This window comes from Centroberyx gerrardi, chromosome 3 (genome assembly GCF_048128805.1).
Source record: "Centroberyx gerrardi isolate f3 chromosome 3, fCenGer3.hap1.cur.20231027, whole genome shotgun sequence".
NCBI classification, from domain to species: domain Eukaryota; kingdom Metazoa; phylum Chordata; class Actinopteri; order Beryciformes; family Berycidae; genus Centroberyx; species Centroberyx gerrardi.
Genome location: NC_135999.1, coordinates 17,843,951 through 17,856,707, shown reverse-complemented (window position 1 = coordinate 17,856,707; position 12,757 = coordinate 17,843,951). Strand labels below are relative to the sequence as shown.

The 12,757-nt window shown below is 41.7% G+C and overlaps 1 protein-coding gene across 4 annotated transcripts; it reads right to left on the bottom strand.

The window, feature by feature from the left end:
* Positions 1–1,116: 1,116 nt before the first annotated feature.
* Positions 1,117–12,748, bottom strand: LOC144542870 (uncharacterized). Of its 4 annotated transcripts, none has more exons than XM_078290259.1 (8): positions 12,590–12,748; positions 10,112–10,248; positions 6,327–7,279; positions 5,197–5,380; positions 4,944–5,069; positions 3,862–4,539; positions 3,594–3,719; positions 1,117–2,624 (listed from the first exon to the last, which is right to left on the bottom strand). In XM_078290259.1, exons 2-8 carry the CDS (start codon positions 10,227–10,229, stop codon positions 1,930–1,932), a joined length of 2,880 nt encoding a protein of 959 aa, XP_078146385.1. In that variant the 5' UTR covers positions 10,230–10,248; positions 12,590–12,748; the 3' UTR covers positions 1,117–1,929. The 4 variants fall into 4 exon arrangements, with proteins under 4 accessions (XP_078146385.1, XP_078146406.1, XP_078146399.1 ...); XM_078290280.1 differs by having other exon boundaries at positions 4,944–5,066; XM_078290273.1 differs by having other exon boundaries at positions 5,200–5,380.
* Between the last annotated feature and the right edge of the window lie 9 nt (positions 12,749–12,757).

Genomic DNA, 12,757 nt, shown 5'->3' with positions numbered 1-12,757 from the left:
GAAAAGGCCGATTTACTAACTTGGAGGCTGATCATCAGATGGTGTTTTTTCTGAGTTGGAGTCCAAACTGTGTCGTCCTATCTTCAACACACCTTGAATTAACCAAAGAAGTCATGAGTCTGTGTCTATGTCATGAGTTACTAATGTGTTGCCTTCAGAACCAACTGCGAAATTCTATCGTCCAAGTCAGAAAACCAATAATTGAACAGCCTACCAATCGGCAACTAGGAAAGATGGGATATTTTTTAGAGGTCATCTTCTTGACGTCACTGTATATACATGTAGCAGCCTTTGAAGTCTCAATTTTGAGTAATTTTGTCCCCCAAAACCTTGGCTATGTTGTACTTGTTGAACAGTAAGTTGTCCATATACATCTAATGTGCAAATGTTCATCCAATGTAAGCATACTGCAACTATAACTTTAATCCCAAAAAGGTGAACAATATCCCCTATTAATGTGCATCATGGGTGATGGAAAAGGAGCTTTAGCACTTAAAGAATCATTGGTGATAATAAAATTATCCAATTACAAAAAACAACATGGTTCTAGAAATTCATAATCACTTCCCTATAAATTAGCACAGCCCACCTTCAACAGAGGGATGTGTAGATGTGTTACAAGCATTATTTTCAGACTTGGGTTTTCAAAACATAAGTGGGTAAGTGGTGGTGACCAAATGTTCCAGCATGGTCAGTGTTAGAGGTTGACTATTGTATTGTATTGTATTATATGTAGATGTAGAATAAAAAAAAATGAAGTTCTACAAAGTTTAAAATCTCTTCACGAGCCATTTCCAATGTCAAGATTAGAAATATGACATTCAACTCAAAGTATTTGAAACAGGCAGAGACAGACTATTCAAAATGTGATCTAAGCAGGAGGAATCTTTTTCACAATTGTCAGTTTGAGATTTGATTCAGAATTAAAGATTGACCCCTATGAGACCTCTGTGACCCCCCCCCCCCCCACACACACACACACACACGCAAAAAGGAAACTCCACCCTAACATTACTCATCAGCCTCATTTATGGCTACAGTCTTGGAAAGTTCAATCAACATTTGTGGACAAATAAAGTGAAGCATCCCAAACAAATATTCAGTCCTGTCTTTTTTTTTTTTTTTAATTGTTCAGTATAACACATCTCATACAATTAGATGGAGGCAACGGTGGGCAAAGTAACCATCTACATTGCTTCAAATTATTGCCTTTGTATCACAGCCTTAAAGGATGATTCCTTTTTTCATGATGGTTCTTTGGCCCTAAGAGTTGTTTAAACCAGGTGAACCTGATTCAGGGTTTGGTTCTCTAGTAATTTCTGCACAGAACATTAGAAAAATTAGCCACCACTAAGGCTAAAGGATTTTTTTCTTTCAGCACTGGCTAAATTTGGCTGTGTGTAGCCGTCACCACAGACTCAAACTGTGAATTCCAGTTTCACCTGTTTGCTAGACTGCTTGTGGGCCGTCTTAAGATCTCATATTAAAAAAACATGATTATTCTTTGAGAATCCAATTTCCACATACACAATTAGTTTGAATGACAAATACTGCAAAAATGAAATCACAGACCTAAAATGAGTAATTTATACTACCATAAATACTCTAAATATGAGTGTGATATTTCAATTCAACTAACATAGATAGTGATAAACAAGAGATAATAGGACCTCTAAATTTGTAATTTTAAGACAGTTTCTAAGGTTTTAGGAAAGCTCTGTTCGTAGTGAATATTGGTCTTTTGTTTTTGGGTGCTTAGTCTTGAAATCATATTTTGAAAGCACAGTGTCAAGGTTCTATGATGGGCTTTTCACAGAGGCAACCCCTTACCGTTCCCTCTTCCAATTCATAGTTGAATGCCTAAAATCTTAGAAACAGTAATATTTTTATACTACTACTCCTAGCTCTATGGTTTATATGAATACATAATCAGTCATTATGCTCTGTCATACACAAATCAATTGGAGAGGCATCGTCACTCTGCGAGGAATCATCTTCATTCTTCACACTAAGTGCAGACTCGTCCCCAGCCTGACCCTGCTCATGCTTCCGTTTGTGGAGCCGCAGGCTTTGGGAGCGGCTGAAGCCCCGCCCACATATGTCACAGCCATATGGCCTCTCTCCTGTGTGGAGCCTGAAGTGGTTCTTGAGGCTCGACGCTCGTGTGAAACTCTTCTCGCATTCAGGACAGTCAAACTTCTCCCCAAAGTGAATTTTCTCATGTTCCCTCAAGCGACCGGACTGGTTGAAGCTCCTCTCGCACACGGAGCAGTGGTAGGGCCTCTCCCCTGTATGTGTGAGGCGGTGCCTGTTCATAGCTCCTGAGTGGGCGAAGCTCTTCCCACAGTCTGGGCAGGAAAACGGTTTCTCTCCTGTGTGCACTTTCTGGTGACCTTTCAGCTGACCTTTCTGGGTGAACTGCTTCCCACAAAGAGTGCACTGATAAGGTTTCTCTCCCGAGTGAATTCTCATGTGTATTTGCAGCGCAGATAGCTTGTGACAGTCTCTTCCACAGAGTCCACAGCAGTAGGAGCTCTTTGTCAAATTGTTGTTCAGCTGCAGTGGCGATGTTGGAGGACTCTCATCTTCAGTGTCAGCAACATGATCAGGATCCTCACCTGAGACTATGGAAACAGAAATAGGACTGAGTGGAAACATGTCATCAAGCAACATTTACAGACCTGTAACAAGGGCCTATATGAGTTAATGTTTGTTTGTAAAGTAATATGTAAACTGCACCAAATGCCTCATCTCACTGATGATGCACCTGCCCATAGACTTAACACTTGTATATTATGGTCAGATCACACAACAGCAATATTAACTTCACGACAGCTGTTTCTTAACCAGTTCTACAGGTGGTATTTAGGCCTATGTAGTCATAATATATGGAGTATTCCCATGAGTTGGAACAGGTACATACAATGTCCTTGGCAGATGGTGGAATTCTAAACAGTTTGTTAGTCAGTCCCTAAAGGAATTTGTGCTTTTGATATTTACATTAAGCGTTTTGTCACATTAATCACAGGAAATTCTGTGAAATCACAAAGGAGCCGAGGAAACTAGATACCCTGATTAATGACATTTTCCTAATGCGACAAGTGCTTTTTTTTCCATCTCTAAAAATAGATTTAACCTACCACAGTACTTTCAGAAAGCAACATATCAACTGTTCTTAGGCAATATTGCCATCACCAGTACAGACTAGGGTTGCGAATTGATATGATTTTATCAAAGAGGATTCCTTAACAATTCCTTCTAAACAATCCAATTTCTTATCGGTTCCTTTCTTTTATATGTATATACATGGGAGCAGTTGTCTTGTACCTGAAGCACATAGCAACAAAGACTCTTTGAAAGTGTAGCCACTTCCCATTAGCCACAAATTGCTAATGGGAATTGATACCGCAAACATGTTTCAATCCAGTCAGTTCTGGAAACCACTTCTAGTTCCTCAATGGAACTGGGTCTCAGTTCAGACAACATTTCACAGTATCTGAGGGGTATTTGATTAGTATGAGCATTATCTTGAGCATCATTATAAATTTACAATCAACATTTGCACTCCTGTAATGGATTTTTCCTCAGCTTACTGTTAACAAGTTCCTCTTCCTCCTCCTTAACTGTAATCCGAATTTCTGTGTTGTTCTCCTGGTGTTGTTCAACTCCCTCTGACATGGAACAATCCTCACTACCAGAGACTCGGTCCAGACTTTCTGCTGTTACGGAAAAAAAAACCACATGAAATAGTTCAGGAAAGACAAAATCATCATTCCAATTTGAAGAGAAGCATTTTTATACTACTACTCCTAGCTCTATGGTTTATATGAATACATAATCAGTCATTATGCTCTGTCATACACAAATCAATTGGAGAGGTATCGTCACTCTGCGAGGAATCATCTTCATTCTTCACACTAAATGCAGACTCGTCCCCAGTCTGAGCCTGCTCATGATTCCGTTTGTGGAGCCGCAGGCTTTTAGAGCGGTTGAAGCCCCGCCCACATATGTCACAGCTGTAAGGCCACTTTCCTGTGTGTAGCCTAAAATGGTTCCTGAGGCTTGACGCTCGCGTGAAACTCTTCTCGCATTCAGTACAGTCAAACTTCTCCCCAAAGTGAATTTTCTCATGTTCCCTCAAGCGACAGGACTGGTTGAAGCTCCTCTCGCACACGGAGCAGTGGTAGGGCCTCTCCCCTGTATGTGTGAGGCGGTGCCTGTTCATAGCTCCTGAGTGGGCGAAGCTCTTCCCACAGTCTGGGCAGGAAAACGGTTTCTCTCCTGTGTGCACTTTCTGGTGACCTTTCAGCTGACCTTTCTGGGTGAACTGCTTCCCACAAAGAGTGCACTGATAAGGTTTCTCTCCCGAGTGAATTCTCATGTGTATTTGCAGTGCAGATAGCTTGTGACAGTCTCTTCCACAGAGCCTGCAGCAGTAGGAGCTGTTTGTCAAATTGTTGTTCAGCTGCTGCTGCAGTGGCGATGTTGGAGGACTCTCTTCTTCAGTGTCAGCAACATGATCAGGATCCTCACCTGAGACTATGGAAACAGAAATAGGACTGAGTGGAAACATGTCATCAAGCAACATGCAAAAAAAAAAAAAAAAATGATTTAAAGGTGTTAAAAACATCAAAGAAAATTCTGTTTCCGTTGAAAATTCTGTTCTTAGGCAAGTAAATATTGCCAGCACCAGTAGAGACTAAGGTTGGGAATTGATCAAATTTTATCAAAGAAGATGGGGCAACAATCGATAATGGGAATTGATACCGCAAACATGTCAGTTCTGGAAACCACTTCTAGTTCCTCAATGGAACTGGGTCTCAGCTCAGACAACATTTCACAGTAACTGCGGGGTATTTGATTATTATGAGCATTATCTTGATTATCTTTTTTAATTTACAATCAACATTTGCACTCCTGTAATGGATTTTTCCTCAGCTTACTGTTGACAACTTCCTCTTCCTCCTCCTTAACTGTAATTCGAATTTCTGTGTTGCTCTCCTGGTGTTGTTCAACTCCCTCTGACATGGAACAATCCTCACTACCAGAGACTTGCTCCAGACTTTCTGCTGTTACAGGGAAAAAAACACATGAAATAGTTCAGGAAAGACAAAATCATCATTCCAATTTGAAGAGAAGCATTCATCCTCCCTTCAGTATATAACAGAGAAATCTAGTAATCTCATGTTTATGTACTACACAAAGGTTCTTCTTCCTCCTCTTCTTTCACGATGACATTCATATGTGGACTGGAACCGCCATCCTCTAGTCTGTATTCTGATTCTCTCAAGTCAGTTTCGCACTGGGATGCTTTGTCGCAGTTAGGTCCCTCTGAGGTATGGGCCTCAACTTCACTTGGCGTATCCTGACTGGCAGAAACCTATTTAAACAAATTGGAATTAGAAATCAAGAGCTCAGTTCTACCACTTTAACCAGAACAAATGGATACAACTCAGCTGAGTGTTCCCATCTGGACGTGACTGTGGTGTTATGAGGTTTGAAAGCATTGTTTAAAAATGTTTAGTTGCAGAAGAAATACATCAACTGAAACAATTTACCAAAAAAAGTAAACTGAAACTGAGAAACACACATTCTACTGAGATTGACTTGTATTTGCAGTAGGGCTGCACGATATATCGTTTCAGCATCGTCATTGCGATGTGCGCATGCGCAATAGTCACATCGCAGGACGTGCGATGTCAAGTGAGGCAAATTAACTCAAACACGTCATGCTACAACTTTTTTGCTGCTTGATACAAAAAAGTTTAGACTTTTCTACAAGTCTAATCTACAAGAGAAGTCTGTCTGATATAACATAATTTACTCCGATTTAAGGGTTTGTTATAAGAGTAGCGTATGTTACCTTTCCAGCTTTTGCGGCCCCGAACCATAGTTGGGAAGCCTCTGGTGTTGTGCTAGCCTATTTTAGCTTAGCCTGGCTCGTAGCTGGTAACAAGCTTTTTACTAAGAGTCCGGACCAACTCTGCAGTGGAGAACTGGCACTTTATTTCAGTACAGCAGCGAACATAATGGACGGCCTCCCGGTGACGCTCTAAGCTCTTTTCCCGCTAACTATGGTAACTTCACTCACTCAGTTGCATCCTGCAACTCACTCTGGCTGCGGCTAAAAACAAAAACACACTCACTTCCTACTACGTCACCCGCACAGGTTACCCACAAGGCCACCAAGGGGCAAGGCTTGATAGAGCTATTCAAGTAATTTGGTGAAAATTCCTGTATTTTTTCATATCGCAATATATATCGCAGAAAAAAAAATATTGCAATGTCAGTTTTTTCCAATATCGTGCAGCCCTAATTTGCAGTACCTCAGAGCTGATGTTGTTGGCCAGGTCCTGCTGGGATGATTCCCCAGCTGTAGCTTGAATTGAGCCTGAGATGAGGCTTGTGGCAGATCCATTCTTGGTGTGAGTACATGACCGTTTGTGGTTTCTCAGAGTTCCTGCCAAAGAGAAGTGCCTCCCGCAGTCAGCGCAGGTGTACGGCTTTTCCCCAGTGTGGATCCTGGTGTGCCTCCGCAGCTCTCCTGGGGCAATGAAAGACTTGTCGCACTGTGTGCAGCTGTATGGTTTTTCTCCCGTGTGAGTCCGCATGTGTGTCGTTAGGGTCCACTGCTGCGCAAACGTCTTCCCGCAGTCAGAGCAGCGGTAGGGCGTAATGCCAGTATGGAGACGCTCGTGTCTTACCAGTGTACCTGACAAGGCAAACCTTTTGTCACAGAATGAGCACTGGTAGGGCCTCTCTCCAGTATGAGTTCTCTGATGATCTCTCAGCTCTGCTGCTGAGTTGCAGCTCTTCTCGCACTCAGAACAAGGAAACTTCTTCCTCGAAAAGCCGGCAACGACTTCAGAGTGCATTGCCTCTAGGTGTGTTTTCAGGTGCCAGTGGCGAGAGAAGCTCTTTAAACAAATGGAGCAGTGATATGGCCTCTCGCCAGTGTGTGTCCGCCGGTGTAGTCTCAGCTCCCCCTGGCTAGCAAATCTTTTCTCACAGAAAGTGCAAGGGAATGGCTTTTCCCCAGTATGAACCCTTTCATGAATCATGAGCAGTCCCTTCTCCGGAAATCTCTTCTCACACATAGAGCAGGGGAAGGGCCTCTCGCCTGAGTGGGTTCGTAGGTGGCGCTGAAGTTTAGAGGCATAGGGGAAATCTTTTCCGCACACTGAGCAGCTGTGAGTTGACTGCGGTTTTTCATTCTCACTCTGATCAAATGTCTTTGATGGAGTCTCCTCATCTCCAATAGTAGGGCTACCACTCTCTCCTATGTGAATAACAAAATGAGAACAACAGCATTATCTTTTGGAAAAAAAGTTGAAGAAACATTTTCAAAATAATTAATCTCTGACCATGCCTTCCACACCTGTCAGTCAGTTTCATCTTAGTGCTACGATTTCAGTCTTGATCTTCAATTCTCATTTATGTGTGGGTGTGCATACGATATGATTAAGTTTCTACCTAGCCTGAGTGTTGTTTACTTGGTATTTAATTGTAGTACTAAGTTTCTGTTTCTAGTTACTGATGTCTATAGAAACACTTTAAGTTTTCATAATTATCAATACCATGTGTCATGGAGGGAAGAGAGACTGCAGGTTTACAATCCAATCACCAATCTTTACACCAGCTTTTTTCAGTAATTAACATACCTTCAACCAGAGAGAGGGAACTAATCAGTGAAATCACCTGGGGCCTCATGTATAAGCGTCTGTGTAGATTTCATACTGAAAGATGAAGTAACTTGAAAAGTACGTACGCACTGAAATTTTCAGATGTATAAAACCGCGTGTACGCCAGGTCGTGCGCACCTTTCCTTTGTACATCCCAATCAATGTGAAATTGACCACACATGCACAAGCCTCTCACCCCGCCTTGTCTCTTCCCAGAATTAACTATGCAAATGACTATAAATACGCCCCTCTTGTCACTTTCTTGTCAAAAAACTATGCCGAATGTGTGCCGTGTTCACTTCTCCCCACTCCAAATATTTCCAGTGTGCTTTTACGCATGCAGTGTCTTTGTAAATAAAGGTAAAATTGCACAAATTAACTGATTCAAAGATAAAAATCAATATGTGCCGTGTTCAGTGTTCCCCGCTCTGCCCGCTCCAAATATGGACAATGTGATTTTCCACGTTTTTTTGTTTACACTGTTTTGTTACCTTTACGCACGGGTTGCCTTTCTTCTCTTACTGCTCAGTCCCGCAGTCAGCGCACAGCTTCGGTGGTTTGTGTGAGCAGGTACTACACACAAATTGTTTGGACATCACACAGTTGTCCCAAGACTTATTCTGAGTGCATTTGCCCACCTGACACTGCGTTTTCTTCCCAGGAGAGATGAATCTCTGTGCGCCTCACCTCACACATACCAACGTGGTGGTATAGAGGGTTTTGCCAACTGACAAAACCAGAAGAATGTGCGTACGCATGGTCTAAAGTTTGCGGGATGGCACACACATTCTCACGTCAAATTTATTTTTATACATCCCGATGTGTGCGTGAAAACTGCCATACGCAACCTTTTTGTGCCTACTCAACATTTACACGAGGCCCCTGGTGTAGTTTCACATCTGTATGACGAGACTTCAAGGGCATATTATAGTGACCCCACAGAACTTGAATGGATAGAACGGTCATTCCCATTCAAATCAATGCTCCTGAGAGGTTTTGCAGTAAGGACCAAGCAGTGGAACACTGGCATCTTGCGCTATCTCCGTCGCTTTGCTGTCAGCGCGGAGCTACTCAAGGATTTTTGGACCAATTGGGTTAATCGCTCTATATTACTGTTGGTAAGTCATCACATTTTATTCATTTAATGTTAGTCTTGTAACATTACAAAGCTAACCCACGCTGTGTGGCAGCCAGCGTGACACACTTGGCCTTTATGGCTAAACTTCCGTTGTCATAGCAACTAACCATAGACGGCATTTTATGGTGTACTAGCCAAAATACCCTAGAAAAAAGTGGAAAGACCGTTCAATCCATTCAAATTCTGTGAGTGACCCCTCTGGGCCAATCAGCACCATTCTTTGTATCCAAATAGTGAATAAACAGGACTATGTGTCAAATGAAAAAGTTACCAATGTATGCCTGAGTTATTGTACTGAATACAGAGTAATAATAATAATAATGTACAGAATTCCCTTGTCGCACAACATACTCTGCCCCTTTAAGTCCTCAATCAACCCTCCTTGAGTACAGTTTGTCTCTCTCTACATGGCGGCCATTTTTGTGAGCGAGCAGGGGAGAATGATCAGTTCAGCACTTCCGGTCACATCTCTCCCTCAGTGTTCTTGTTTGTCAGTATGCGTCCATGACTAAGTAAGTTTGTCAAGCCAACTACTTGACTACCTTTATTGGATAAAGCGGGAAGAATGTGATGTTTGTAATGTGCCATTAGTATTAAATTAGTACTGTTTCATTAGTTGTTTGTATACTTTCTTTAACTGGTGGGTTGTTAATTATTTGAGTAAGGCCATATTAAGGTGAATTCTGTTTGTGTGATGTATATTTCTTAAATCATGTTAATCTAATGGCCTATAATGCTGTTTCTTTGTTAGGTTAAGTATCTCCATACAATCACTGATTTATTCATCTTTGTTCTTCATGCTAATGTGTGTTAAGTTTATGTTAATAAATTAATTGACTCTGATCAGTAATAATGTGTTCCAGCAGCATATATAGTCATGGTTTCCTATTGTATTTAATTCATATTTCTAAGATTTGGAATTAAGTTCCATTTCACACACGTGGTATTGTATTATCTGAATGTTGAGAAAATGGTTTGATCTTGATATTAAAAATATTAGATACAGGCTGCTGCAACTGAGTTTTAACATGCAGCAAGGTCATCATTGATGCAACACAAGCCGTTTGATGCTGAAGTCAGTGTCAATTACATAATTACTCTGTTTATTTGCCCACTATCACATTCATAGCCAGCCTGTTCTCCCTAAATGGCTCTAACTCCTTCATCTCACTCAAAATCTTTTCTTGTCACATGTGCAAGAATTCTACAGCTGGCATTTTCAATACTTATTCCCACCCCTCCAAAAAACACAGATATTATTACACTGTGCTGCTACACTTCATTTACTTACTGATATCTGAGAAATCCACCTCTTCTCCATCAGAGTTGATCAGGCCTCCTATTTCTTGCTGATCTTCCTCGGCCAGGATCACAGCTGGGCTGAAGTCCACTGGGTTTTCAGAGCCCATCTTTCAATTGATGAATAACCTTGTAGTGCATAACGATAGAGGTGAATACTCAAGTGGCAGTGAGTGGAAATTTAAATAAAAAGTCACAGCGTGGGCCTGAATATCTTGGGCAAAAAATGTGCACAGAGGCTTTGCAGTTGCACCAGAAATCTCTGAACAACCACGGCTGGTGCCATCTTGGGACAACTCTTTGGAAAATTTGTGCATTCTGCTGCCCGTTCACTAATACTAATCCAACTCTGATTTTAATTCAAATGTTGACGAACAAGTTAAAGGGGTTGTCCAATCTTGCTTTTATCAGTTAAGAAATATTAGCTATGGCGAGGTGTTAAAGTATTAGAAGGGACAACCACTTCCATGTAGGCTGAGTCTTCTGGTCTCAAACCCAAACGCCCTGTGCTTACGACTCTAAAAGTCCCAACTAAATGGTTTTTTTTTTGACCTCCTAAAGGAAAATTGGAAAAATGCCAGTTACACAATGGCATGCAAAATACTTTTTCTTTTCACTGCATAAGGCCACTGAATGACTTCTTCTTGTGTCTTTGCCTTGCAAATGTGTTAGCAAGGTGGCATAGTAAGTAGGAGAGAGGCCTTCAATTCCTGGACCTGGGTTCACGCCCCCCATGTCAGCAAGCATACTCCCTGCTGACGTGTCCTTGAGTAAGACACTGAATCCCAACCAGCTCCATGGGTGCCGTTTTGTAGCTGACCCAGCGCTCTGCCCTCCCTGTGGAAGGGTAGCAAGCGTAAAGAGAATTTCTCTATGGGGACCAGTGAAGTATCACATTCCTATTATTACAGGACTTCTAGATGTGTTTCCAATCACTCTGCAGGACAGCTGTCCCAAGTTACTACATCAACAAGCACCAGCTTTAGGTGTCACTATGTTTACATGCACACAGTGTTATGGATAATGGCTTATACAGTATGCCTATCATGGTCTTATTCCAGATACATTGGTTATATGCATCCTCATATCCCAATCACAAATATCCCTATGTGCATGAATATATTACATTATATTATATTATATTGTGTTATATAGGCCTATAATATTTTAAAATTGTCAGTGGACACCAAGATTGCACTGTTTACAAAAACCAACAGCAAAAAAGTTTAAGAATTTTAGATTCCCATTTCCTGAATATCAGCATATTCAGCTATTATATTCATAACTGGGATTTCATCTTATCAGGATTAGGCTATTTAAAACCAAATTTGCTGTGTACTGGGGGGGGGGGGGGGGGGGGTGATATGGGAAAAATATCATACCATAATATTTTCTGATATTTTCACAACACACAATATGCATCACTATATTTTGAATTTTGCTTGCTTTTACCCAGATGTGCTTTATTAGTGGTCTTATCAGCTATGCACCAGCCCCCCACCCCTAGACACACACTGATTGATTTCGATCTTTTTCAATCCATTCTCTAGCAGGTTTAGACTTTACATCTTCATAACATTAGTTCAAACCATGGTTCTTCTGTGATACTTTATTGACCCACATGGGAAATTCTCTTTTCACAGGGAGGTTAGTGCCGGGTCAGCTGCAGAACAGCGCCTCCATGCTGGTAGGCATCCAGTGCCTGCTCAAGGACACTTCAGCAGGGCGGATGCTTCGCTGTGTCGGGGGCTTGAACCTGGGCCTTCCAGCTGAAGGACAGTCTCCCTGCCCTTAAGAACTAGTTGTCCTTAAAATGTTGTTACATAACGAATGACTCCCCGGGGGTTGCGTTACTGTTTATGTAACTACATTTTTATACTAACATAACGTAAAATGTGTCCAAATATTTTTTTCCAGTGGCTTGGATGTTTATGGCAAGCCCTCCGGGAAACCTCTCATCGGGCATCTGCACTGTGTAGCCTAGCTATGTAGCGTTAGCTAGCTAGGACTCATATTTGCACCATCCATTAAAATCCCAATTAGTCGTGGTTAAATGTAGCTACTTGCCTAACCTGTTGGCATTCATCGCATCATAATAATCCACGTTACACCAGAAGCAATCAAGTGCGCACTGCAATAAACCACTGCATGACCTCTCAATGAGATGTCTCATTCATGACGCGGCGTCGTTGACCAGCAGTGACTGACCACTGCCTTTGAGAAAACGGCATTAGCTGCTAACATGGCGTTAACTAGCTCACTTAGCTGATCTTAGTAATTAACTTTCTTAGCCTTCTACGCTCCTGCTGGCAAAAATCAGAGCTCCGACAGAGATTTACCGCTGAGTCCGAAGTGAAAATCAGGATAACATCACTACGCTAACGATGCTGCAAAATTCGCCGCCGACTAAGTAACATTAGCTAAGTTAGCTAGCTAACGTTTAACAAGAGACAATAGATTTTTGACCAACCTCAGCATGGATTTCCCCTTAGGTAAAAAGAATTCGCTCGATATAAATTCACTTGAATGAAGTGGCAATATGTCTACTGCTTTCTCATTTGTCTACTCAATATGATCAAACAAAACGTGTGTGCGCTGATCACCAACTAACGAGTTACCTAACAAGCGTTGGGAGCTG

Bases quoted from the DNA above. Each gene is read 5' to 3' on its own strand.
- LOC144542870 (XM_078290259.1), bottom strand. From the start codon at position 10,229: ATGGGCTCTGAAAACCCAGTGGACTTCAGCCCAGCTGTGATCCTGGCC. The intron at 5,381-6,326 runs GTACTGCAAATT...TTGTTTAAATAG, and splicing joins CCAACAACATCAGCTCTGAG to GTTTCTGCCAGTCAGGATAC. The intron at 5,070-5,196 runs GTACATAAACAT...TCCCTGTAACAG, and splicing joins GGAAGAAGAACCTTTGTGTA to CAGAAAGTCTGGAGCAAGTC.